Source organism: Carcharhinus amblyrhynchos, chromosome 23 (assembly GCF_965287045.1).
Source record: "Carcharhinus amblyrhynchos chromosome 23, sCarAmb.v2.hapA, whole genome shotgun sequence".
Classification (NCBI taxonomy): domain Eukaryota; kingdom Metazoa; phylum Chordata; class Chondrichthyes; order Carcharhiniformes; family Carcharhinidae; genus Carcharhinus; species Carcharhinus amblyrhynchos.
The window spans coordinates 40027959-40053092 of NC_137346.1; the positions used below are offsets into that span (position 1 = coordinate 40027959).

General features: G+C 42.6%; 1 protein-coding gene across 2 annotated transcripts in view; it reads right to left on the reverse strand.

The window, feature by feature from the left end:
• Positions 1–25134, reverse strand: part of LOC145357540 (NADPH--cytochrome P450 reductase-like) — an 85072-nt gene that overhangs the window by 31813 nt on the left and 28125 nt on the right. For both annotated transcript variants that reach the window (XM_080210994.1, XM_080210995.1), the window contains exons 2-5: positions 23550–23760; positions 8387–8435; positions 6741–6869; positions 561–710 (exon numbers count right to left, since the gene is read on the reverse strand). In XM_080210994.1, coding sequence (XP_080067120.1) covers positions 561–710; positions 6741–6869; positions 8387–8435; positions 23550–23743 — 522 coding nt within the window. In that variant the 5' untranslated portion in view covers positions 23744–23760. The remainder of the gene's footprint in view (positions 1–560; positions 711–6740; positions 6870–8386; positions 8436–23549; positions 23761–25134) is intronic.

Sequence of the window (25134 nt, forward strand, 5' to 3'; positions counted from 1 at the left end):
TCACCTCCTAATAAATACTGGGGCCTGGGACTCTACTGCAGCTTCTTGGGAAGCGTCGTTGGAACACAGGAATTGTTACCAGCTACCAGGAGAAAGATCAAGGTCTACCTAGGTCATCTACTACTCTGGCAGCTGCGTAGTGCCAATGATAGTCAGCGATTCTCGGTGGTGGCAAATCAAACAATAAATCAGTTCCCCCATACCCAACCCCGAGCATGCACTACCCACCACGTCATGGTGAAATTCCCATTGTATTGTATTGCTTTTATGAAGTCTATTTCTTAGGAATCTACATCCTTTGTCCTGTGTATATTAAGTTTGTTTATGATGCATTATTTTCTAAGTTATTTTCTACATTTGCAATAAACATTTTCAAGCTTAGTTTTTATTAATAGGGAAGAAACCCAATGCCAAGTTTCAAAACAGAAATCAATCTGACGAAAACATACAAGCCACATACAATTAAAAACAGATTGCACAAAATACTCAGTCTCCCCAAGGTTCCCTCGAGATTATGAAAGGCCTATAAAGCCAGAAACCCTTATTTCCCTAATACTCACCGCGTATTTCACACCAGATAGATCTACATCAGTCTCTTGCATCCAGTCATAGAAGTCCTGTGCGTTGTCAGTGGGATCACCTTCTCCATACGTTGCCATGCAGAATATTGCCAATGAGTTTCCTATTTCTGTAAGTCGGTTTAATTCAGACTGAAAGGAATAGAAAATTACACCTAACTCAGTCAAATGTAAAATACGATAATTGGAACCGTACTTCGTTATATCACTAGGCCATCGAGAAGTGTTTAACAAGCAATGGAATACTTCTGAAGTGTAGTTACTTTTGCGAGACAGTTAAACATTGCAGCCAAGTTACATAAATTGGGGTTCCGCATGCAGTAAGTAAATACATGATAAGATATCAGCTTTGGGATATTGTTGAAAAGAGAGACAGGTTATCGAAGCTTTTCATCATGCACTCATCAGGACAAACACAAGAATTTCAAATTTCAAAGAACTGCAACAAATTATACTTCAGAAGAGGGTGCTGACTGGTTGGCAGGTCTGTTCTTGATTGGACTGAGCACTGCCATAGAGAAAGCAACAGGGAAAAACATCAAAAAACATGTAAAGCTCGAATATATTTCTTTTCTTTGCAGAGAACAGGTAACTACGTACGAATGTATGTTGCTATCGGGAAGATTAAATAAACCATGCTACAAGCTCAACTGATTATCGCACAGGCACTAAGCAACGTTGTGTATGAACTTCAACGTACGGTAGACAGAGTGTCATTTTAGACTGATGGCAGAATCCAGTCAGTGGAAAATACGACTTGCGTGTCCACCACTTGCAGAACTGAACAGAGTGCAGTCTACCCAAAATTATCCTGGAAAGGCAAAGTATTGCAAAAATCTGAACCAGGTTAAGAAAGCCATTTCACACTGCTATTATACAGTGGCTATGGCTAATATGATGCTGCCAACAGTCCAAAAAGACGCTTCTGCCTGCCACACAACTGAGCAGTGTCTCGTATGAATGTCGGTGCTATAATCTGCTTCCAGGTTCACACAGCGTCTGAAAGGCACTAACCGTGAAGGGTCGTAAAGTTGAATAGAAGGAGACAGCGGACACTAAGTCTTGCTTCAAGTGATTCATTATCTTGTTTCAACAAATCATCATTTTTACCTCATGCAGAGGCATCGTTGTGAACATTTGTTCTTTGTACATTTCTCCATCTAATTAAACAGCACATCACTGCCTTCTATCTGGACTGTATTCAATTATCAGAACGTACTAGGTTTTAGGATGCCGTTTCCAGCTAAAGTAGTAAAGGATGCAACATTGCTCCATCGAGCGGACCCTCACCTTCGTAACGCTTAGCTATATTGCGTAGCAATTGTGCAAGACAGAGAAAGATGGCAAAGCATTCAAAGTGTACCACAGCCGACAGTTTCAAATACGACAATTCTTTGAGTGCTACCTCAGACTACAACCTGTAGCGTAAGCACTTGTGACTGTAATATTGTGATAACCACGACAATACTTTCGCACAGTGCAAAATACGTTTATACAGTATCACAGAATTGTTACAGTGCAGGTGGCTGCTATTTGGTCCATCTTGCCTGCACCTGTTCTCCAAATGAGCATCATGACTTAATGTATTCCGCTGTAGATTATTTCAGTAGAAACAATCATCCAATGCCCTACTAAATACTTTGATTGAACCGGTCTCCACCACACTGCCAGCAGTGCATTCTGGACCCAAACCATGCATTCGTGAAGAAGTTTTTTCTCACATCACACTTGCTTGTTTTGCAAATCATTTTAAATCTATGCCCTCCCATTCTTGATCCTTCTACGAACAGGAACAGTCTTTCCTGATAATCTGTCCAGCCCTGTCACGATTTTGAACATCTCTATCAAATCCCCTCTTAGCCTTCTTCTCTCCACAGAGAACAATCCCAATCTATCCTCGTAACTGAAGTTCCTCATCCCTAGAGCCTTGGAAACCTCTTCTGCACTCACTGGCATCCAGAACTGTACACAATAATCAAGTTGAGGTCTAACGAGCACCTAGTATAAGTTCAGCATAACCTCCTTGCTGTTATACTCTATGTCCCTATTAATAAAGCCAGAATACTATAATGCTTTATTGACTGCTCTCTCCACCCATCTGGTACCACTGTTTCTGAATCTCCCTTAAGATTTCTACGCATTATTTTATATTGCTTCTCCGTGCTCTTCCCACCAGGATGTGGTTAGCACTGCTGCTCAGAATGCCAGGGACCTGCGATCGACTCCTAGCTTGGGTCAACGTCTACGTGGAGTTTGCACTTCCTCTGTTTCCTCCGAGTGCCCTGGTTTCCTCCCACAGTCCCAAAAACATGCCGGTTAGGTGGACTGACCGCGTTAAATTCTCCCTCGGTGTACCCGCTAGGCGATTTTCATAACAACTTCATTGCAGCGTTACTGTACGCCTACATTAAAATAAAATTTAAAACTTTAAACAAAATATATTACCTCACACTTCACTGCATTGAACTTCATCTGCCACCCATCTGCCCACCCCACCAGCTTGTCCACGTCCTTCTGAAGTTCTACACTGTCCTCTTCAGTTTACAGCGCTTCCAAGTTTTGTGTAATTCACATTCTTTGATATTGTCTCCTCCGCACTGAGATCTAAATCGTATCAGGAAAAGCAAGGGTACCAATATTGACCCCTTGGGGAACACCACTACAAACATTCCTCCGGCCCAAAAAATATTAATTGACATTAATATCTAATTCTGCATTCACATTGCTGCTCACCCTTTTATTCCATGAGCTACAATATGCACAATCCAAGTTTTCATGCATCACTAGTCATTCCCATCACGTATATACATTAGCTTAATGTCTCGAGCACAGTACTTTTGTCTGGTTGTCAATGCTTGAGCCTCAGTGTTTTACAATCTACATCAATGATTTAATGAGGGGATCAAGAAGTTTGCTGACAATGCAAGGTTAGGTGGGAAAGTAAGCTGAGATTAGGATATAAAAAGGTTGCGAGGGATATAAAGAGGTCAAGGGGTCCCTGGCGCTGTGAGGCAGCAGTGCTAACCACTGTGATCACTGCCTCACAGCGCCAGAGACTTGATTCAATTCCAGCCTCAGTCACCGTGTGGTGTTATCACGTTCTCTCCACGTCCGCGTCGGTTTCCTCCGGATGCTCCAGTTTCCTTCCGCAGTTCAAAGATGAGCGGGTTAGATTGATTGACCGTGCTAAAAATTGTCCCTTAGTGTCAGGAGCGTACATGGGAATGCAGCGATAAGGCCTGGGCGGGACTGTTGTCGCCGCGAGCTCGACGAGCCTAACGGCTTCCTTCTGCGCTGTACGGATTCTACGATTCCAAGTAAGTGGACAAAAGCAAGTCAGATGAAATGCGTGGAGAAATGCGAAGCTATTCACTTCAGTGGGAAAACGGAGAAGTAGATTTTTCTTAAATGAGAGAAACGTCAGGATCGTAGACCACAGACAGCCGACACGTAGGTACGGTAAGCAATCTGTAAAGCAAATATGTTATCCTTCATTATAAAGGGCTGATGTACAAGTCTTCTTCCAATAACACAGAAGAAATAAGAGTGGAGCAGTCACTAAGATCTTGCCAATCTTCACCTTGAGTCACCATCTTACGCTTCCCCAAATTCCCCAATGCCCTTTGTTATCTGAAAATCTTTCTCCATCTTGAATATTTCAAGTGACTGAAAATCTGTAGCTCTCTGGAACAGAAAATTCCAAAGATTCAACACTTGTGAAGAAATTTCTCATCTCAGTTTTAAATTTCCCTTATTCAGAGATTGTGGCATTCATTGCTACTGAACCCAATATCACGAACGAGGGAATTCTGAATCGGCTCCAGGTGGTTGTGCTGACGTTGTCAATTTCCCACTCCCGCAAAGTCCGGCGAATTTAGATTTGAGACGCTAACAAAATAATTGGTAATTTTATCATTGTTTTCTGCTTGGCTACAGGATCGATGATTCCTACATTCGGGTTCACATTAAAAACCTTGCTGCGATTCGTTCCTCTATTCTCCAGATCCAACTGGTATAATTTCTCATCGTCTATTCGATATTTTTCACGAACTCATCCCATTCTGCAACTACTTCTTTTAACTCGGTCACCAGCTGGGCATCCTCTGTTCTCAACTTTGCTCTCGCATTTTTCTTCAGTTTCTTTCAACAGGATTTCCAAAGTAGAAATTTAATCTTTCAAGAGTTCCCGAGAGTCGAACCTACACCCGGAATACTGTGTAGAGTTTTGCTCTCTTTTCCGAAGGAGGGAGTACATAGATCCACTGGATTGATCCCTAGGATGTGGGGGTCGTTCATATGAAAGCGTAAGGTTGGGTTGCATTCCTAAGAATTTGAATGAAAGAGCTGTGATCAAATTGAAACACAATTCTTAAGAGGCGAGTTACAGCAGATGCCGAGAAAATATTTCCTTTGGTCGGGGGGGTTTAGAATAAGGTGGGCGTGGTCAGCCACGTAGGACTGAAACGAGGAGTAATTTCTTTACTCAAAGGGTTGTGAATCATTGGAATTCTCTACCCAGTGGATGCTCAATTAAATACATTAATGACCAAAACTGATATATGTTTGGGAATCAAGGGATGTGGTGATGCCAGGAATGTGGCAGTGGGGGAGAAGATCAGTCATGATATTAAATATAGGGGAAGCTTAAGGGGTTTAATGAGTTACTTGTGTTTCTACTTTGTGTTCTTAAATAGGAACCAAAAAATGTGCAATTCTATGCATCAATAAATTTATTCAATGGTGATGCCATGCAATACAGATCAAGAAAGTTGCAGAGTTCCATCCCTGCTCTGTAGTGAGAGGACATTAGTTAATGTAGTGGTAGTGGAACATTAATAGGTTTTTGATTGGGAGCAGGGATCATAGCCAGACGTGCTCAAATTCAGAGTGAAGTCCCCAAGGCTGAACAACCCACCGACACGATTAATGCTCATAAGTGCATTATGGCTACCTGGAAAAGAAACTCGGCAGTGATAAGCTCCTGCAGAATCCAACTCGAAATGTTCTTCATCAAGAGGAGGAAACAAGGGCAGCACGGCGGCAGAGTGGTTAGCACGGCTACCTCGGTCACAGTCCTGGAGTTCGCACTTTCTCCCCGTGACTGCATGGTTTCCTCCAGGTGCTCTGGTTTCCCCCCAGTCTAACGATGCACAGGTTAGGTTGACTGGCCATGCTAAAATGCCCCTAGTATCAGGGGGATTAGCAGGGTAAATAAGCATTATGGGAATAGGGCCTGGGTGGGCTTGCGATCAGCACAGACTCGAAGGGCCAAATGGCCTCCTTTTGTATTGTAGGGATTCTATGATTCTAAGAAAATAATTTCTGCTTATTGGTGAATATCTATGATCAAACAAGACGACAGTCAGCCTATTATTAACTGAGGAATGAGCTCAGCGTAAAGTGGCAGCTGTAAATTCATGAATCGGGAAACAGATTAATTGGGTCAGGTTTCGATATTCAGGGTTCAAATATCTCGCTCCCAGCTGGTACAAGTGCATTAAGTTAGTCGTCGACTAGAAACAACTGATAGCAGCCTAAGAAGAAATCAGTCTCTTCCCCTTTAAAAACATTGCTAGAAAAGGAAGCTTTATTGCAGCGTGGGGACAATTCAATAGCGAAAAACATTTTAGATATAACTACGCCACCGTAATGACTCGACGTACTGCCGGCCTGACAAAACGTCCAGGTTGTCGAATGAATTTTATTTTGAAATTGCTAACTTTTGGCCTTTAAAAATTTGTTATTGTTCAAGTATTACATTGTCTAAATAACTATTTCTTCATGAATCATTTTCTTTGTTAACAGCTAGTGGAGCTAATTGCCAAGTGCTTTCATTGCTCATTTATTCCAACCCTAATTACATCTACTGAATAAATAAAATCTCTTCTCAAAACGGATGGAACTGTATGTTTTGGTGTGGCTCTCCTCAGTGAAGGGGAAGACAGAAAAAGAGTTAGAATGAGACACAAGAGTAATGTGGAGCAAAGGGTGCAGATGGAACAGAAGACAATTAGAATCATTGTTGGAAGAGAAACACAACTTTTTAAATTTAAGCAATGTCATGAAAAATCACTACTTATGATATATGTATATACATCCACTATCAGCTTCAGTGCCATTCTCTTCGAGTGTTCTTTACGGTCATTGAAATGTGGTACCAACCATATCGTATTCTTCTGGATCGGTAGCCATGCCTCGCATTGCGTACCGCTGGGCATCTTTTGAGAGCCGGTTGGCAAACTCTTCTGCTGTTCCTGTTTGAGAGCCGTAAAACACAACTATGTTTTTTCCCTGCGAGGAGGAATACGAAAAAGCACAAAATAACACTTCAGAACGTCTGAAATTAGGACATGGCGTTCGATGCAATTTGCATGACATTGACACAAAGGGAGTCACTTTATTTTATTGAATAGAATCAGGAATTAGAAGCACTGTTTCAAAGTCTCAAACGTCTGAATTAGGATAATACAGGGAATAGAAGGATTAAAATTTGCACGTGCAGATTTTTGACGAGAACAGCACAGAGCTCGACCGACGCCCTATAAGTTGAACGGTTTACGGACATTATCTGTAAAGTTACTCACGCGGGGACAATGAGTCATTCCCTCGAGAGACTGGAGGACGCGTACGGAACCTTCGCTCTCAAGCGACGGAGGCTTAAGGAAAGGGGAAAACACTGAAAGGGAAGAATAAAAGGACTGCTGAAGGGAATGAAGGGGAAAGTAGTGGGTTAGATGCAGAATTAGCTCAGAGGCAGGAAGCAAAGAGTGATGGTAGATGAAGTTGGTTTGCAATGGTGTTTTCCGAGAGCCAGTTTCGGGCCCGGTACTCCTCACTTTTTTGAAACAAAGACCAAATGTTATGAAACTTGAGGACAGTTATAGTTTCAGGGGGACAAAAATGGGTAAAAGTACGGAAGATCGAATTCAAAGTAAGAATTTGAAATGATACATTTTAGGAATAGTACTATTGAAGGAAAGATTACAATACCAAGCATGATTTTTGAAAAGTGCAGGGACACCCTTGGTGTCCGTGTACACAAATCCTCAAACTCAAAAGGTACGAAGGAAGTTGATAAGGTGGATTTAAAAAAAACCTCGAGTTGATTTGTTTATAAAGGAGGAGAATATAAAAGTGCTAAGCGATTGTGCTTTATAAACCACTGGCTACACTTAAACTGGAGTACTGCAGACAATTCTGGGCTTCGTACTCCAAGAAAGGTGTAAAAGTTACAGAAAGGATAGGGAAGAAGTTTACCAGTATGTTACCAGGGACGAGGAGCTTCATTTCAAAGGAGAAATTGCAAAAGTTAGGTCATCTCGGCAGATGACACGATAGAGGTTTTCAAGATATTTTTGATAGAAAAATAGTCGTCAGAATCTGGAACAGATGATGGAAGCATATTTTACATTTTCTTTAGAAAAAGAAATTGGACGTGTGCTGGAGGATGAGAAACTTGCGGGATTACAGACAAAAAATGGAGAGGTGGGAATATGTACGATGGGTACATATCTTGGATACTGTAAACTGAGCGGTCTCCTTCTGTGCTGCAAGTTTCCAGGATTCCACATTTCCAGTCCGAAGTATCAGAGAAGATATGGAGCGAGATCAAGATATTGGCCCCTTTGGTTTAACAGAGGTTTTTAAAGGAGTTGTACAGGATAGTAAAAATGTTTATCCAGAGCACAACTCAAGTTTAAACCTAACGAGTAGGGCACGTTGAAACTAATGAAAGGTAACTGGGGAAAATAAATAGTGGGAATTGATTCGTGCCCATGCCACAGAATATAAGTGAAAAATGCACTTACGGTTTTCTTCATCTTTTCAATGAAACTGGTTTCTCGTATTGTTGGTACCCTGCAAACACAACATAAACCGATTATTCAAACAAGATAATTGAGCTTTCTTTAGAGTTGTTCTTCAATATCTGCTCCGTAAATGTCACGTTGCTGCCTGAAAAGGAGCTCAATGAATGGTAAAATACTTTTCACCCAATGACTTATAAGCAGCCATTACAGTTATCCAGTACACTAGGAAAAGTCATATATACCAGAAAACTTGCCTTGTTCCAGTGTACTTCTTCCATCATGTAATAGTTTCATAGCACATAGATTTTCACCTCAGAAGTAAGCTATTTGGCCTTAAGTGTGTGACCAGTTTTTTTTTGCTGGGCCAACCAAAACTCATCCCTCCTGCCGTGTTCCAAAGTTAGCATCCACTAGCTCTAAAGATGCGCGGGTTAGGTTGGTTGGCCACGCTGAGTTGATCCTTAGTGTCAGGGGCATTAGCAGAGTAGATACGTGGGGTTACAAGGGTAGGACCTGGTTGCAATTATTAGTGGTGCAGGCTTGATGGGCTGTATGGCTGCCTTCTGCACTACAGGGATTCTATCCTAACTACCTACGTCAGTCCTTCATCAAACGTTCTGCTCAAAGTACATTCTCAATCGCCTGAGGTTGAAACCAGTAAACGAGGGGTAGGTTGAAAGGCTGTCGGTTGCTACGGTAGTATGAAATGAGTCACGATCCAGTTTTTAAAATGAGCATAATAATCCTTTGCTATTTGGAGGAATTTCAGTGGGGTCGGTAGAGGACAAACAGGAAATAAAAAAAAAACCCAGGGAAATGGTTGACGACACAGCAAATCCAACTAATCGTACGGAGTAAAATATAACAAGACCGCAAAAATCATCCAACTAAAACAGCCACGCCTCTTCAGGAATAAAAGCAAATTACTGCAGATACTCGAATCTGAAACCAAATGAGAAAATGCTGGAAAATCTCAGCAGGTCTGGCAGCATCTGTAAGCAGAGAAAAGAGCTGACGTTTCGAGTCCAGATAACCTTTTGTCAAAGCTTTGCTGCCAAACCTGCTGAGAGTTTTCAGCATGCCTCTTCGAGAAGCCTGCTCGAGAATTCCCACATTCCCGCGACCGGTTTATACGGACGAAGTATCGCTCTGCGCCGAGGCTAGTCCAAAATGAGAACATTTAGCATCTGAATTTCAGTTTAATATTAATACTAAAACACACCTTTGTTTTGCTAGCTGATGGCTTGACCTCATTTACAGTCAGTAACAAAAGCCTGCAGGGGTTCACAACACTGCTGGGGCCCGAGAAAAGGGAAACATTCTTCACTACAATCACCACCAAAATAGTGTTGCTTCCAAAACATGGAAAAATTAAACTGTTTAACATTCTCCAGAGTTAATGCGAAGATAATACAGAAATCACACGCTCTTTTGTGAAATCCTGCACACAACAGGTTTTTTAAAAAATTGCTGATATAAGTTAATGATTTTATCACTTAATTACTTGGGTGTTAATTTTGTGCTGATTTTTTAAAATAGCTGTCACTTTGGAGCCAACAAACTATCTTTCCAAAAATTGAAATCATTCCAACAGTAGGCAATGCAACACTAAATACACTAAAGACATAGCAAAAATATCAAAAAGGCTGAAGAAAGTCACACGGACGAAGTCTATCACGATGCTGAATGGGCTTGCAGTCGCTTTTAGTTACTATTCTGAAACTTGGTTTGAAGGAGTCAGAGGTGCACCACTGACACCAATCTGTGCAGGGAGAATGTGGTTTACAATGGTTGCAACTACACAAAACTTTGTTTTTGCCCATCAATTGCGGCAAAATATTTATCTTGTTCAGATGAAGAAAGTCCTATTGGTTTACAGTATTCACATATAGGCAAGGTTGATATCTCAATACCAGCACTTCGACTATCATACACTTATCTATTTTCCCCTTCCCCAAAGCCATTTACTTCAAAGTTTCTTCAAAATGAAAAACATTGCTGCAAGTGCTTCAGAAACCTGATGTTGGAACCAGACATGTGGCTCAATGCAGCAGTTACCCAGGCAGGAAGATGGCTGGTGGAGAAGAGGAGAAAATTTAAAATATCAAGTGGGAAGAACGGTCGATGACTCGGTTACAGAAGTGGTGCAGAAGAAGATACTTGAAGAAAAAAGAAATGCGGAATGGAAATCTATTATGTAACCCAGGCAGCCAATTAGGGGCTGAGTGTCAGGGGGAAGAAGAGGTTATAGGAACCAAGCCTGGGGGAGGGAGGCAGCGGTGTTACAGTATTGTCACTGAACTAGAGATCCAGAAAGCCAGGGGAGCCAGGTTTGAATCCCACCACGGTCGGTGGTGAAATCCGAATTCAATACTTAAAAAGTCCAGTGATGATCGTAACACGATGGTCAATTTTTGCGCAAACCCATCTGCTTCCTGAATGTCCTTTAGGGAGGGCCTGGCTCACATATGACTTCAGACCCACAGCAATGTGATTGACACTTAAATTGCCTAGCAAGTCACTCAGTTCAATGGCAATTAGGGACGGGCAATAAATGCTGGTCCAGCTCCTCCTCCGATAGGCTGAATAGCCTACTCTGCTCCTACGCCCTGTGTTGATTTCAAAACATGACACCGATCAATTGCTACGTCCGAGGAAACGTTGAATCGTTACAAAACGGGAGACTCCGACTGTTTCAGTGGTCTTGCCTAACAATGTTGACCAATTTGCTGACATCAGGCTCAGTTTTATCCTGTTAAAATTTGACTCATTAAAATTCAGAATCTTCGTAACTGTGAATCATTTCCTTTGCAAAGTTAACTTTGAACTCATATTATGGTCACTGTAGATTAATGTTACCTTAACATTAGATTGAGCGTTTGAAAGCATCCAAGCCTTTTGCTTCAAACACCTCCTGTGGTGTTGAGTTCCACATTCTAGCCACACTTTGCATATGAAAGCTGATCTCATTGAAGTTACTAGGTAACTAATGGAAGTGAGAGGGAGAGAGTCCAGATCATACCTGACAATTAAAGGTAGGCCATTCAGGGACGTTGTCAGGAAGCATTTCATAGAATCCCTACAGTACAGGTGGTGACTCGGCCCATCGAGTCTGCGTCGACTTTCTGACAGGGCATTTCACCCAGGCCCACCCCGCTGTCTTAACCCCACGCATTTACCCCACTAATCGCCCTAACTTACACATTTTGGGACACTAAGGGGCAATTTAGCACGGCCAATCCATCTAACCTGCACATCTTTGGATTGTGAGATGAAATTGGAGCACCTGGAGGAAACCCAAGCAGATAAAAGGAGAACATGCAAACTCCACACAGACAGTGACCCATGGCTGAAATTGATCACGGGTCCCTGGCACTGAGACAGCAGTGCTAACCACTGTGCTCCCACCAAGCTACTACAGGAAAATCAGAAACTCTTCTTTCAAAAAGCCATCAAGCTAGTTCAATTGAAAATTTCAAAAACAAATTGGTTGTTAGGTAAAGAAATTAAGCAATTATATGATTGAATGACAGAACAAGATCAATACGCTGAATGGCCTACTTCTGCTCCTATGTTCTGTTGTTGATTTCAAAACGAGTCACTGGTCAATTGCTGTATCTGAGGAAACACTGATTCATTACATAATAGGCACATCCAGTTAGTCTTTACAGTTTTTGATTTGATTTATTGTCACATGTATCAACATACAGTGAAAAGTATTGTTTCTTGCAGGCCATACAGACAAAACATACCGTTTACAGAGAAGGAAACGAGAGAGTGCAGAATGTAGGGTTACGGTCATAACTAGGGTGTAGAGAAAGATCGACTTAATGCAAGGTAAGTCCATTCAAAAGGCTGACGACAGCAGGGAAGAAGCTGTTTTTGAGTCAGTTGGTACGTGACCTCAGACTTCTGTATCCTTTTCCCGAAGGAAGAAGATGAATTGTTCAATCTCACGTAATCTTTTATGCAGGTAGATCGGAGTCAAACGCGAGATTTATAGTGGCTGGTTTAGTCTTTAAAGGCTATTCAAACTACAATTTGTTCTGGCCAAAGAAGCCAGACAACACTTGTAAATCTTGTTGTTAATTTGACTCACTGCGGATAGAATAACCTGCCCTTGTGTACGAATCATAATGACTTATTCCCCACTATGTTCAACCTTGAACTCGTGGATCACGTAGTTGCAGTGAAGTGCTAAAATTAATGCGAGAGGTACTGATTAGGAGTTGAACAAATTTGTCTCCACATGATGAAGAACACCACAGTTTGAAGGTGCCACTGAATCCAACTTACACAGATCATTCATTAGAATAAATGGCAGCTGCCATCAGGGAAAATCTCAAATTTCTCTCAATTACACAAATGGGAAATGTTTTTTCCTCATTTTGTGATGACGGCCAATTGTATTAGGTTAGGGGAAAAAGTTATTGTTGGTGTGCACTTCAACACTAACACTTTACCCAGTTTTATTTCTACCATTGCCACATGTATACAAACTCAAGAGAAAGACAAGAAGCCCAGGACTCTTTGGAAGTTGCCCATCTCATTTTCTTCAGAAAAAAAACAGAACTAGATATAAAGAGGTCCAAATCTGCATCGTTTTGGTACGTGGCTGGGTGGGGAAGGCGTTGGATAAGTTCAAGAGAAAGCGTGCAACCATACAGGTTCCCCTCAAAGTACCTTGGCGATGGGATTATTTATTCCAATAAAATTTTAACTAAATGCAGAAAATATAAAAGCAAACAGATTATTTACGTGAAATGTTACTCCTACATCCAACAGGGACAATTAATGAGTCGGGCATATCTGTGAAAGAAAAGAATAACATGCCCACAAGAGCTGAATAATGCCACCCTGACAGTTAAATGATCAGAGAGATTTCTCTTTAATCGAAACGGAAGACTACAATGCCAATTCTTGCTACTCAATCAGCATTTTCGTAGCCTGTTACCCATCTGCGTTCCATGTAATGCAAACTCCTGCTTCATATAGGAGACAAGTAATTTAACTTGTTTTTAAAGCTTTACTCAGCAACACAAGGCCAAATCCCTGGAAAATGAACTGGAACAAATAGTGCCCCATCACCTCTCTTTCAACTTTATATAGGCTTGTTCCTCACACGTAAGTCAGGATAATCAATGCACGCTATAACTTGAATTGTCAGCACGTGACTTTATAGTTTTCCCTGCAATGATCAGTTCTTTATTTTGAGCCTCCGCTGCCGTTCAAGATGCCGTACCTGCAATTTCACACTGAAATCTTTTAGGGTCAACTGCGACAAGTAAATCCCACTGTTAGCGGAGTGCTAAATTTCTTATGGCCAGATTCAAAGGGTCTTTTTCTGGTTGCACGTTGGCAAACAGCACACTGTCTGGAGACAGATTAAAACTATCTCGCGAGGTGTACTTTGTGCATCCGTAGGCATGGACACCAAACGAGGACCGTACGCAATGCCTCAAATACCGAAGCAGTCGGTGCCCGCACGCAGCAGAACTGGACAACGTTCAAGCTTGGACGAAGTGATTTTTGCCTGCCGCAAGAGAGAATCTAATCATCTCCCCTTGACTTTCAATGATATTATCCATCACTGAATTCTCCGCTAACATCAGCCTGAGAGGATGGTTACTATTGACCAGAAACATAACTGGACCGACCATATAAATACTGTGACAAACAGGCAGGTCAGAGGCTGAGAATTTTGCAGTGAGTAACCCACCTCCTGACTCCCCAAACCCTGCTCATCATCAACAAGGCACAAGCCAGTAGTGATGGAATACTCCACGTTCACTTAGATGAGTGCAACGATCAAGAAGTTCAATACCATCTCCAACAAAGCTGTCCTCTTGATTGGCACTCCATCCACCACCTTGAAACTTTCACTCCCTCTATCACTGACACAGATTTGTAGCAGTGTGTACACCATATACAAGGTGCACCTCAGTAACTCACCAAACCTCCTTTGGCAACACCTTTCAAACCCACAACCTCTAATACCTACAAGGATAGTAAGCACATAGAAGCATCAACACTTACAAATTCCCCTCCAAGCCGTTCACCGTTCGGACTTCAAACCTTCACCGTCACCGAGTCAAAAGTCCCGGAGACCTTTCCCTGGCTGCATCGTGGGTGCACCGAGAACTGCAACAGCTCAAGAAGGCGACTCACACCCGCTTCAAAGCACAATTAGCGATGGGCTACAATGCTCGCATTCCATTAATGAATTAGAAACTTAAACTGAGCAATCAGTATGTTAGCGCAATTAACACAAAGCAACAAAATGCAAGCTGTCTTGCTATGTTGCATCATTACAGCAGTGTTATTTTTCAGCATTAACTAATTGGAAAACACCAACCTGCTTGGCTCTGTTTCCTGCCGGCGAACAGAGTATATGCAGCCCATAGTTCCAGCTGCAGGTTTCTCAGCCTATCGCACAAGCTGCAAATTAGGCAGAACTCCCCTGTATATATGTTACGTTTTTGCTTTATTCCGATATTACAGACGATTCATCCTGTCACAGTCAAGATCCTTGAATACAGCGAACCTCTACCTCCCCAGTGGAATCCCCGATGTCAGATGAACTGATTCGTGATCCGTATCCGTGCTGTAACTGCACTCCTGCCAGGATCCACTGACACTCGAGTGGCTGCATTAACAACTAATTACATTTTCTACAGTTGTTGGCAGGCCTGTCCGTCTATGTACAAATCTTTCTGCAACATGCCCCTCTTCGGCACTCGTGTTTCCCTTAGCAACAGCCACATCACATCCAATGGCTTCCCGAGGAAAATAACTCAGCTGAAAGGCAGCTGTTTCAGAATTGAACGGAGGAAGCCTGCTGCTATGGTTACCTAATCCATCATAAAAGATTCCTACTCGTGACATATCGCCAATTCTTTTCACCGGTCCAACGAACGACGCATCACATTTAGATGATCACAGAAAACAAACTGCAGGAAACAATTATCACTCCCTGCTTACCCCTTCTTGCTAACTATGTGCAAAAATTAAAACAGGAATTGTATCTCAGTGACCGATTTTACAAATTGTACTTGCTGAGCCAATCGTACAATGGTAAATGTTTTTAAAGGACATGCATGTGTTCTAGCCAACTCAGTCACACACGAACAGCAGCTTTCCCCTCCCCCTCTAACATGCTCATTTTAAACCAGACTATCCAAAGATCCCTGGTAATCTGGAGGCAAATTGCAAGCAACTTATTTTAATCCTGAGCGGACAGAGAGCATTGCAACGAAGCAATCTGAACCAGGAACTACATCACAGCTTTGTCGTAAATTTCCGTATTTACCAAAAGGATCAAATTGCCTCCGTCACGAGGCAATTTCCTCATCCCTGGACATGATCAGGAAGCGAGGGGGATCTGGGCACAACAATGCTGAGAGACCAAAGGAGAAAATGCTGGAAAATCTCAGCAGGTCTTGCAGCATCTGAAAGAGAGAAGCGCTAACATTTCAAGAGGAATATTGAAGCATGCAAGTTTGAGTTTGTCTTCCTCGATCCAATTTAGATTCCAATATTAGCTTTCTGCTCTCTGGTGCTTCTCGAGCATACTGTCACAAACGGTTACAGTTTTAGCCACAGGCATCTAAACTTTATCCAAACGGTTGCTGATCGACTGTCAGCTGAGGTAGCAATATTCATGTCGCGGCCCCCACGTTTGCTCTGTGAGACCCTCCCCCTCCTGCAGAGGGCCGGTATGGACTACGTGGGCCAAAAGGCCACCGTATCCATTGTATTCTTCCAAACAGATAAGTGAATCAAGAATAACGTGTCCAAGTTTGTTGATAATACAAAGCTAAGTGGGAAAGGAAACTGTGAGGAGGACACAGAGTCTGCAAAGGGATACAGGCCAATTAAGTGATTGGGCAAAGAGACAGATAGATTATAAATGTGGAAAAGTGTGAAATTATCCCACTGGGTTGGAAGAATGAAAAAGCAAATTAAGAGAAAATGGTGAGACACCATTAAATGTTGCTATTACAGGATTTGAGTATCCTCGCACGCTAATTAAAGTCAAAAAGAAGGTACAGCAAGCAAACAAAGCAGAAAATTTTATTTTGCCCTTTACTGCAGAAGGTTTCAATATGTAAGCTTTGCTGCAGTTGTACGCGGCTTTAGTGAAACCGTACTGTGCGGTTTTAGTTACCTTCCTTACGTAAGGAAGAAAAAAAAAATGGAGATTGCAAGCAGACTGATAAAAGGTTCAATGAGAAAGAGTTGTCTTTAACTTTATTTTATTCCTTTAGTGCAGTGGGAGAAGCTGGTTGGTAAGTAACTGTAAAGCTAATTATGAATTAAGAAACGTGTAACTCAAGTTGAAGGTAGTAGTAGCAGTATTTAATAAATACAATAAATTGTAGCCCCAAGTCAAATATCCTTTAAATATGTACCTAAAAACCAAATTTTCTTTGAACGACCGTACAGTTAATGGTAGTAAAGCAATGTAGTATTATATTATAGGTGTAATAAGTGTTAACAGGTAAGGAGTACAGAATATAAGAGTATATAAAAAATGGAGGAGCAACATAACGCTTGTAGACTACAACTAGCTGAAGCCTAGGCTATTATAACGCGAGTAAGCCTAGCATCAACATCCGGATACCAAAATGCAATCGGTTCCAGGGTTTCGGATAAAGAATTCTTGACCTGTATACATAGGAATTATTCTAAGTTAATTAGGAAAGTAACTAAATTAAACTAAACAACATAAGGAACAATGACAGGACAGGTGCTGTGTTGTAGCTGTGGATTGTGGGAGCTCCTGGACATCAATGCAATTCGGGACAAACACGTTTGCAGAAAGTGTAAGCAGCTAGAGGAATTCAGATCAAGATCGTGGATCTAGAAGCCGAACTGCACAGCATTAGGGAGGGGGAGCAATAATCGGGATACTTTGTTCCAAGAGTTGTGGCTGTCTTCTGGGAACACCAGAAGACTGGAGTGTTTACCCCAGTCCAACGCCGGCATCTCCACAGCGTGGCTGTCTTCTGGTACAGAGTCACCAGCTTCAGTCAGTAGTAAGGGACAGGAGGCACGACTGTGAGTGAGGTAGGTAAAGGAGCAGAGCAGACAGTTGAGGAACCTCAGCCTTTCTAACTGTCAAGTAGGTTTGAAGTCCTTGCAACCTGTGTGGATGAAAGCAAAGTCTGCAGACTGGCCATGGTACTAGGGGACAGGGAGCTGTTAAAGCAGGAGGAGCAAAAAGAAAGGGTAGTAGCAGGGGACAGTGTAGGGGTTAGAACTTGAACCTAGAGAGCTGTATTCACTGTCTAGTATCAGGGTTCAGGCTATCCGCTCAACGCTGGGGAGGAACTCACAGTAGGAGCGTGAAGATCCAGTTGTCCGTGTAGACGAAGGAAAGAGATTTTGCGTACTCAGTACGAGGAGCTTGGCACTAAATTGAAAAGCAGAACCTCAAAAGGTGACGATCTCCAAATTATGTGCAAATGAGCATTAATGAGACAAATTTGTGGCTCAAAAGACTGTTGTGGAAATAGATTCTGGTATTAGGGGCACTGGCACTACAGTGAGGAAAGTGGAGGCTCTACCTTCGAGATGGTCTACATCTGGACTGTGTTTGGACAATGTTTTAGCAAACCGTGTAACTAGGGAAGTAGAGAGGGTTTTAAATTAAACAATGTGAGCAAAGGAACAAATTTGGAAAGATGTAGTAAACCAAAGAGTAAAGACAAGGCAAGGTGGCACGGTATTAATATAGCAAATGATAAACAGACATGATAACAGTAAGGGACAGAGAATACAAATCCGAGACTATGTCAGCAGCTAAGGTTAGAGGTTGCAAAATAATAAAATTACAAAACTAAAGACTTTATATTTAAATGCACACGATTCAAAACAAAACAGATGAACCGACAGCAGGAGGCAGACTTGGTAGACGATGACCTAGTGATATTATCGCTAGACTATTAATTCAGAAATTTGGCTAACGTTCTGGGTTTGAATCCCACCGTGGCAGATGACGGAATTTGAATTCAATACAAAAAAAAATCTGGAATTAGGAATCTATTGATGACCGTGAAAGCATTGTCGATTGTCAGAAAAACCCATCTGGTTCATTAATGTCCTTCAAGGAAGGAAATCTACTGTCCTTACCTGGCCTAGCCTACATGTGACTCCAGATCCACAACACGGTTGACTCTCAACTCCTCATGCAACTAGGGATGGACAATAAACACTGGCCAGCCAGCAACGCCCATATCCCACGAATAAATAAAAGTAGCGTAAATAGATTTCAAATTAGGCTTGCTTCTATTAGAGAGACACCTGCAAGATGACATAGATTGGGATCTGATTACTGCAGGGTACTTGACATTTAGGAGGTCAGGAAGCTAGGAAAAAGGTGAAAAGGTTCGTTAATGGTGGCAGTAGCACACGAAGGAAGATCTAACTTCAGGAAACCAGGGTGCAGAAGGGATTTGAGTTGAAGTTAGAAATGAAGAAGGCAAGAAGACAATTGTGGGAATGGTGTACAGACCCCCTTATAAAACCACAGTAGGAGGGGGTTTAAAGGAAGAAATATGCGATCTTGTAAGAAAGCTGTAGCGATAGTCATTGGGTTTTAATCAAAATATAAATTCTAAAAAGATAAAGGTAACCTTGATTAGGAATTCATGGGATACTTTAGAGACAGCTCTTTATAACAGCACGTTCCGGCATCAACCAGAGAGCGAGCTGTTCTAGACTCAGTACTAATTAATGAACTCAGTGAAGGTGCGTCATGGTGGCAGCAATCATAATATTTTTGAATTTTACATTCAGTGAGGGGGAGAAAAGAGCTGACCCAAGACTACTATTTCAAACTTAAATAAGTGCAAAATTGATGGCATGAAAGCACAGCTGAAGCTAACTGGAAAAAGTGATAGGTCAATAGAGATGCAGTGGCAGATATTGGAGGGAATATTTCAGAACACACAGGGTAGATACATTTTCAACAGGAAAGAAAAAATCCAAGGGGAGGACCAACCATCTGTAGTTAACTAAAAAAGCTTAAACAAACTGAAGCAAACAAAATAGGTGGCAGGTCAGAAGACTGGGTAAATGACTAGTAAGATTAATACTGAGGGAAAAATGATGAGATCAAGCTAACCAGAAATATAAAAAGAAAGTGAGCGCTGGTCCTACAGAAACCGAGTCTGGGGAATTAATTATAAAAAATAAGGAGAGACGGCAGATGAATTGAACAGGTATTTTGCATCGATCTTCACTACAGACGATCTAACTAGTCTCCTAGAAATAGATGCAAAGCAGGAAATGGAAGAGAGGAACAAGAAAATTACAATCAAATTACAAATCCTGATGGACTTGATCCTAAGATCTTAAAAAAAGTGGCAGTAAGATAGTCGATTTGCTTGTTTTAATTTTCCCAAATTCCCTAGATCCAGGGAAGGTCCTATTAGATTGGAAAATAGCAAATATAACTCATTTATTCAAAAGAAAATGAGACAAGAGGCAGGAAACTATAGGCCACTTAGCATAACATCTGACATAAGGAAAATGTTAGAAGCTAGAGGTAATGGCAGGGCATTTAGATAAAGTCAAGGTAATCGGGCTCACTCAATATAGTTTTTGAAAGGCAAATCACGTTTAACCAATTTATTGGGAGGATTTTGAAGTAGTAGTGGGTGAACAAAGGGGAACAGTGTGTAGGCACAGGGGTCGGGCTGCTAGTTCCCTGTTAATTAGGAGCTACTTTAAATCCCACTGGAGTGAACCACTCTGGGGGCGGGGGCAGGGGTGGGTGGCGGCAGGCAGGCGGGTGGGGAGAGCAGAGGCTAGTGGGCCTGGAGACTGCAATCCGGGCCCGCTAGTCACATTTAAAGTATATTTGAGTATTTAAATTAGTTCCGTGCCTTCCTGCTGATTTCCAGCGTGGACCAGAAGCCACCAGAAATCTGGCGCTGAGACATACTATCGGGATGCGAACGTGTGCGTAAATCCCACGCGTTACCTGCTGCAAAATTCTCCTGGCCCGCTGCTCAAAAAAAATTAGCACAGCGAGATCAGAGCCCACAAGTGCAGCCAGGCCCCAAGTGATTTACTATATTCTCAAACAGCCTAAGCCTTCCCCACAATCTCTCCAAGGTCCCAGTCTCTCACTCTAAGCTTTTTTTAAATCCATGAACTACAACAGTCGAGAGGGTCCGAGTTCTCAAACTCATTAACTCGCCCACTGGGCTGCTGTCCTATCGCGTACAAATATTAAGCTGAAAGATAGCAACAGAGTGCTGCAATAAAAGAACTCGGACACACCAGGAGACATACAAGCAAGGACACAGGAAAGAAAATATATATCAACTTGGCTACTTTATAAATTCATCTTTCTTGTAAAAATAGACAAAGGCTTTACCCTGGCATGCCTGACTAACCATAATTCACAGCAGAAGAATTTCTAGGATCAGGGACGCTGTTATCTGGAGAGAGACTGGAGAACTTCAATTTCTAAAAAACTCCACCAATCTCCTTGACATGGTTAACGGAATGACTTCACTCTGGCCAACAGAAATAGAAACAATATGTTCGCAAGGACATTAGGGAACTGACCCATCTATTAAACTCTCAAGATTCCAGGCCTGGGGGTGGAATACCCTTGTCCAACATCCCAGGAGAAGTGGGAGATATGTCACATGATCTCTTCCCAGAACCTGTAAAATTACTGTGTGGAATTGAACCCATGCAACACACAGCAGCGCAAAGAAGTACGCCCCTGTAATTTGCCTGGACATCATTCACAGTACACCGCTGAAACTTCCGTATTGCTGCATTAAGTAATACCTCGCTTTTGGAAAGACAAATCTCCTTACAGCAGTTTCAGTTAGCTGATCTCTGTAGAACTACAGAATCCCTCTATGCAGAAGGCAGCCATTTGGCCATCAAGGCTGCATCAACTCTCCAAAACAGCATCTTAATCATAACCTATAATTGGAAGACCATGTACTTAACCCCTAGATCCCCTAACATACACAGCTTTGAATACTAAGGAACAATTTACTATGGGCAATTCACCGAACCTATACATCTTTGGATTGTGGTAGGAAACTAAGGAGAATATGCAAACTCCGCACAAACAGTCACCTGAGGTGGAATCAAATCTGGGTCCCTAGTGCAGTGAGGCTGCAGTGCTGACCACTGTACCACCGTGTTGGAACACACCATTGGATTTTTCATTCTGGATGTGGACCCACATGAAACCGCAACTCTTATTCTTGCCGTAGCCTTGCTCTGTACCCCTTTCCCTGAGGTTGGACGTTACAAAATCCTTTGCCAGGTTTTGAGAGAGTGTGTAAAATACGCCAGCCCTCTTATTTTACCTTATCTCGAGTTTGCTGTAGTGTTATTAATAAAGGATCGAGTTCACCGCCCAACTAAAGGGATAGGAAAATAGGGCACCGCTTCTAAAGGAGGAATCAAAAATCAAAAACATCTTTTTGTTTACGGATGAGTGGAAAGAGGAGAAATCAGGACTGTTTAAATTAATGCGCCTTCCGTTTATATCAGGACTTACTTGAAGAACGAGAGGACAGTAGATTACAGAAATATCTACAAACCACGTAAGTACAGAAAGGAACAAAAATCGACTTCAGGAAGCATAGAGGAGGGTAATGCTCCTGTCTACATCAATGGGAATGAAGTAGAAATGGTCAAGAGCTTCAAGTTTTTAGATGTCCGGATCACCAACAACTTGTCATGGCCCCTCCACGCTGACACTGTAGTTAAAGTCCACAAATACCTCTACTTTCTCAGGAGACTAAGAAAATTTGGCATGTCTGCAACAACTCTCATCAACTTATACAGATGCACCACAGAAAGCATCCTTTCTAAGACTGCAGTAAACTACAGAGAATCATGAACGAAGTCCAGTCTGTCACTCAAACCAGCCTGCCATCCACTGACGCTGTCTACACTTCCCTCTGCCTCAGAAATTTGAAGTCAAATTGTGGGTAGCACGGTAGCATAGCGGTGAGTACTGCTGCTCCATAGCTCCAGAGACCTGGGTTTGATTCTCAGCTCAGGTCAATGTCTGTGTGGAGTTTGCACATTCTCGTGTCTGCGTGGGTTTCCTTCGGGTGCTCCGGTTTCCTCCCACAGTCCAAAGATGTGCTGGTTAGGTTGATTGGCCGTGCTAAAATTGCCCCTTAGTGTCCTAGGATGTGTAGGTTAGGGATTAGCAGGTAAACGTGTAGGGATATGGGGATAGCGCCTGGGTGGGATCGTGGTCGGTGTAGACTCGATGAGCCGAAGGGCCTGTTTCTGCACTGTAGGGTTCTATGATTCCAAAAACAGCGATCATAATCAAGGATCCCACACATACTGTCTTCCCAGACGTACCGTCTTCCACCTTCTTCCGTCAGGAAAAAGGTACAAAAGTCTGAGCACACATACCAACCGACTCAAAACAGCTTCTTCTCTGCTGCCATCAGACTTTTGAATGGATCTACCAGGTGTTAAGCTGATCTATCTCTATATTCTAGCTATGATTGTAACACCGCATTCGCCTTCTCTATGAATGGTGTGCTTTGTTTGTACATCGTGCAAGAAGTAATATTTTTCACTGTATGCAAATACATACGACAATAAATCAAATCTAAGCAGTTGAAGGCACAGCCACCAAGGGTTGAGTGATTAAATTTGGGATGTATAAGAGGGCAGAATTGGAGGAATAAAGATGAGTTGTCGGGCACGAAGAGATTACAGAGGTATGGCGGGAAGAGGCCGTGGAAGGTTTTGAAAACAAGGACGAAGACTTTGAGACCAAAGTGTTGCTCAACCAGGAGCCAATGTAGGTCAGCAAGTTCAGGGTGGTGGGTGAATGAGATTTGCTGCAAGTTAAGCAGTGTTTCAGATGAAGTCAAATTTATGGAGGGTGAAAGATTGGAGGTTGGCCGCAAGTACTTTGGAATAGTTTGAGTCTAGAAGTAACAAAGAGGCAAAGTCAGGATATGTTTAGGAGTTTGAATTTGACAGTCTCAGTGGTGGAGTGGAGATGCATCTCCACTCCACCTACTTTGGCAGTAGGTTGCAAAACAAAAATCTGGTTGAGTTTCAATATTTTTGTGGAGCTCTCCACAAGACATCAATTAGTTCTCAAAGAATACTCTCCAGGCATTTTTGTTTAAATACTTACTGCGGCTGAAGTGTTCTGTAGTCTGGAATTTCCGTCTTTTTCTTTCTAAAGACAAACCAATAAATTGCAAATCCAGCAATAAGGGAGAATAAAAAAATGTCCAGCGTACTAAATATCGATTCTTCTACCACCACAGAAGATTCTGCATCGCCGCCTGCCGTTGATGCCCCAGATTCCACTTCAGAAGAATCCATGTTCCTTACTGATAAAGCTGTTAAAACAAGAAACAAATCATCACTTCTGTAAAATGCTAATTTCTGCTTTTAATTTTCCCAACAAACTCCCTTTTCGAAAACAGTTTTCATTAACAAAAGATTTGTGCGACATAACATGAGAAGATAGCTACATGAAATCTGGATGTCTCACTCAGAGAGATATAGGGGCACGGGAAGGATGGAATACAATACTTCCATTTACTAAGAAACGTAAGAAACAGGAGCAGGAGTAGGCCATCTAGCCCCTCGAGCCTGCCCCGCCATTCAACAAGATCATGGCTGATCTGTCGTGTCTCAGTTCTACATTCCCACCCTCTCCCCATAACTCTTAATCCCCTCGCTTATCAAAAACCCATCAACCCGCGTCTTAAAAATATTGAGCGAGGCAGCCTCCACCACTTCAGCGGGCAGAGAATTCCAGAGATTCACCACCCTTTGAGTGAAGACATTCCTCCTCAACTCTGTTCTAAATCGCCCCCCCCCCCCCACCTTTATCTTAAGGCTGTGCCCTCTAGTCCGACTGTCCTTTCTGAGCGGGAAGAGTCTCTCCACCTCTATCCTATCCATCCCATTCATCATCTTATACGTCTCAATGAGATCTCCCCTCGTTCTTCTAAACTCTAACGAGTACAAGCCTAGTTTATTCAGCCTCTCCTCATAGTTCAACCCCATCAACTCCGGTATCAGCCTAGTAAACCTCCTCTGCACTCCCTCCAAGGCCAACATATCCTTGCGTAAGTGCGGCGACCAAAACTGCACGCAGTACTCCAGCTGCAGCCTCACCAATGCCCTACACAGCTGCAGCAAGACCTCCCTACTTTTATATTCAATCCCCCTCGCTATGAAGGCCAGCATCCCATTTGCCTTCCTGACCACCTGCTGCACCTGCAGGCTGGGGTTTTGCGACTCATGCACAAGGACCCCGAGGTCCCTCTGCACCGTCGCGTGCTGCAGTTTTTCGCCATGTAAGTAATAGTCCTTCCTACCATTATTCCTACCAAAGTGGACAACCTCACACTTGCCAACATTAAATTCCATTTGCCAGCTCCTGGCCCATTCGCCCAGCCTATCTAGATCCTTCTGCAGACTCTCCACACCCTCCGCGCAATTTGCCGTTCCACCAATCTTGGTGTCGTCAGCAAATTTCGACACCGTACACTCGGTTCCCTCCTCCAGATCATCTATATAAATGGTAAATAGCTGAGGCCCCAGCACCGACCCCTGCGACACTCCACTAGTCACCAACTGCCAATCCGAATAGCACCCATTGACCTCCACTCTCTGCCTATTTGACAGCCAATCCCCTATCCACGCTAACACCCTACCCCCAACTCCATGCCCCCTGACCTTCTGTAATAACCTCTTGTGAG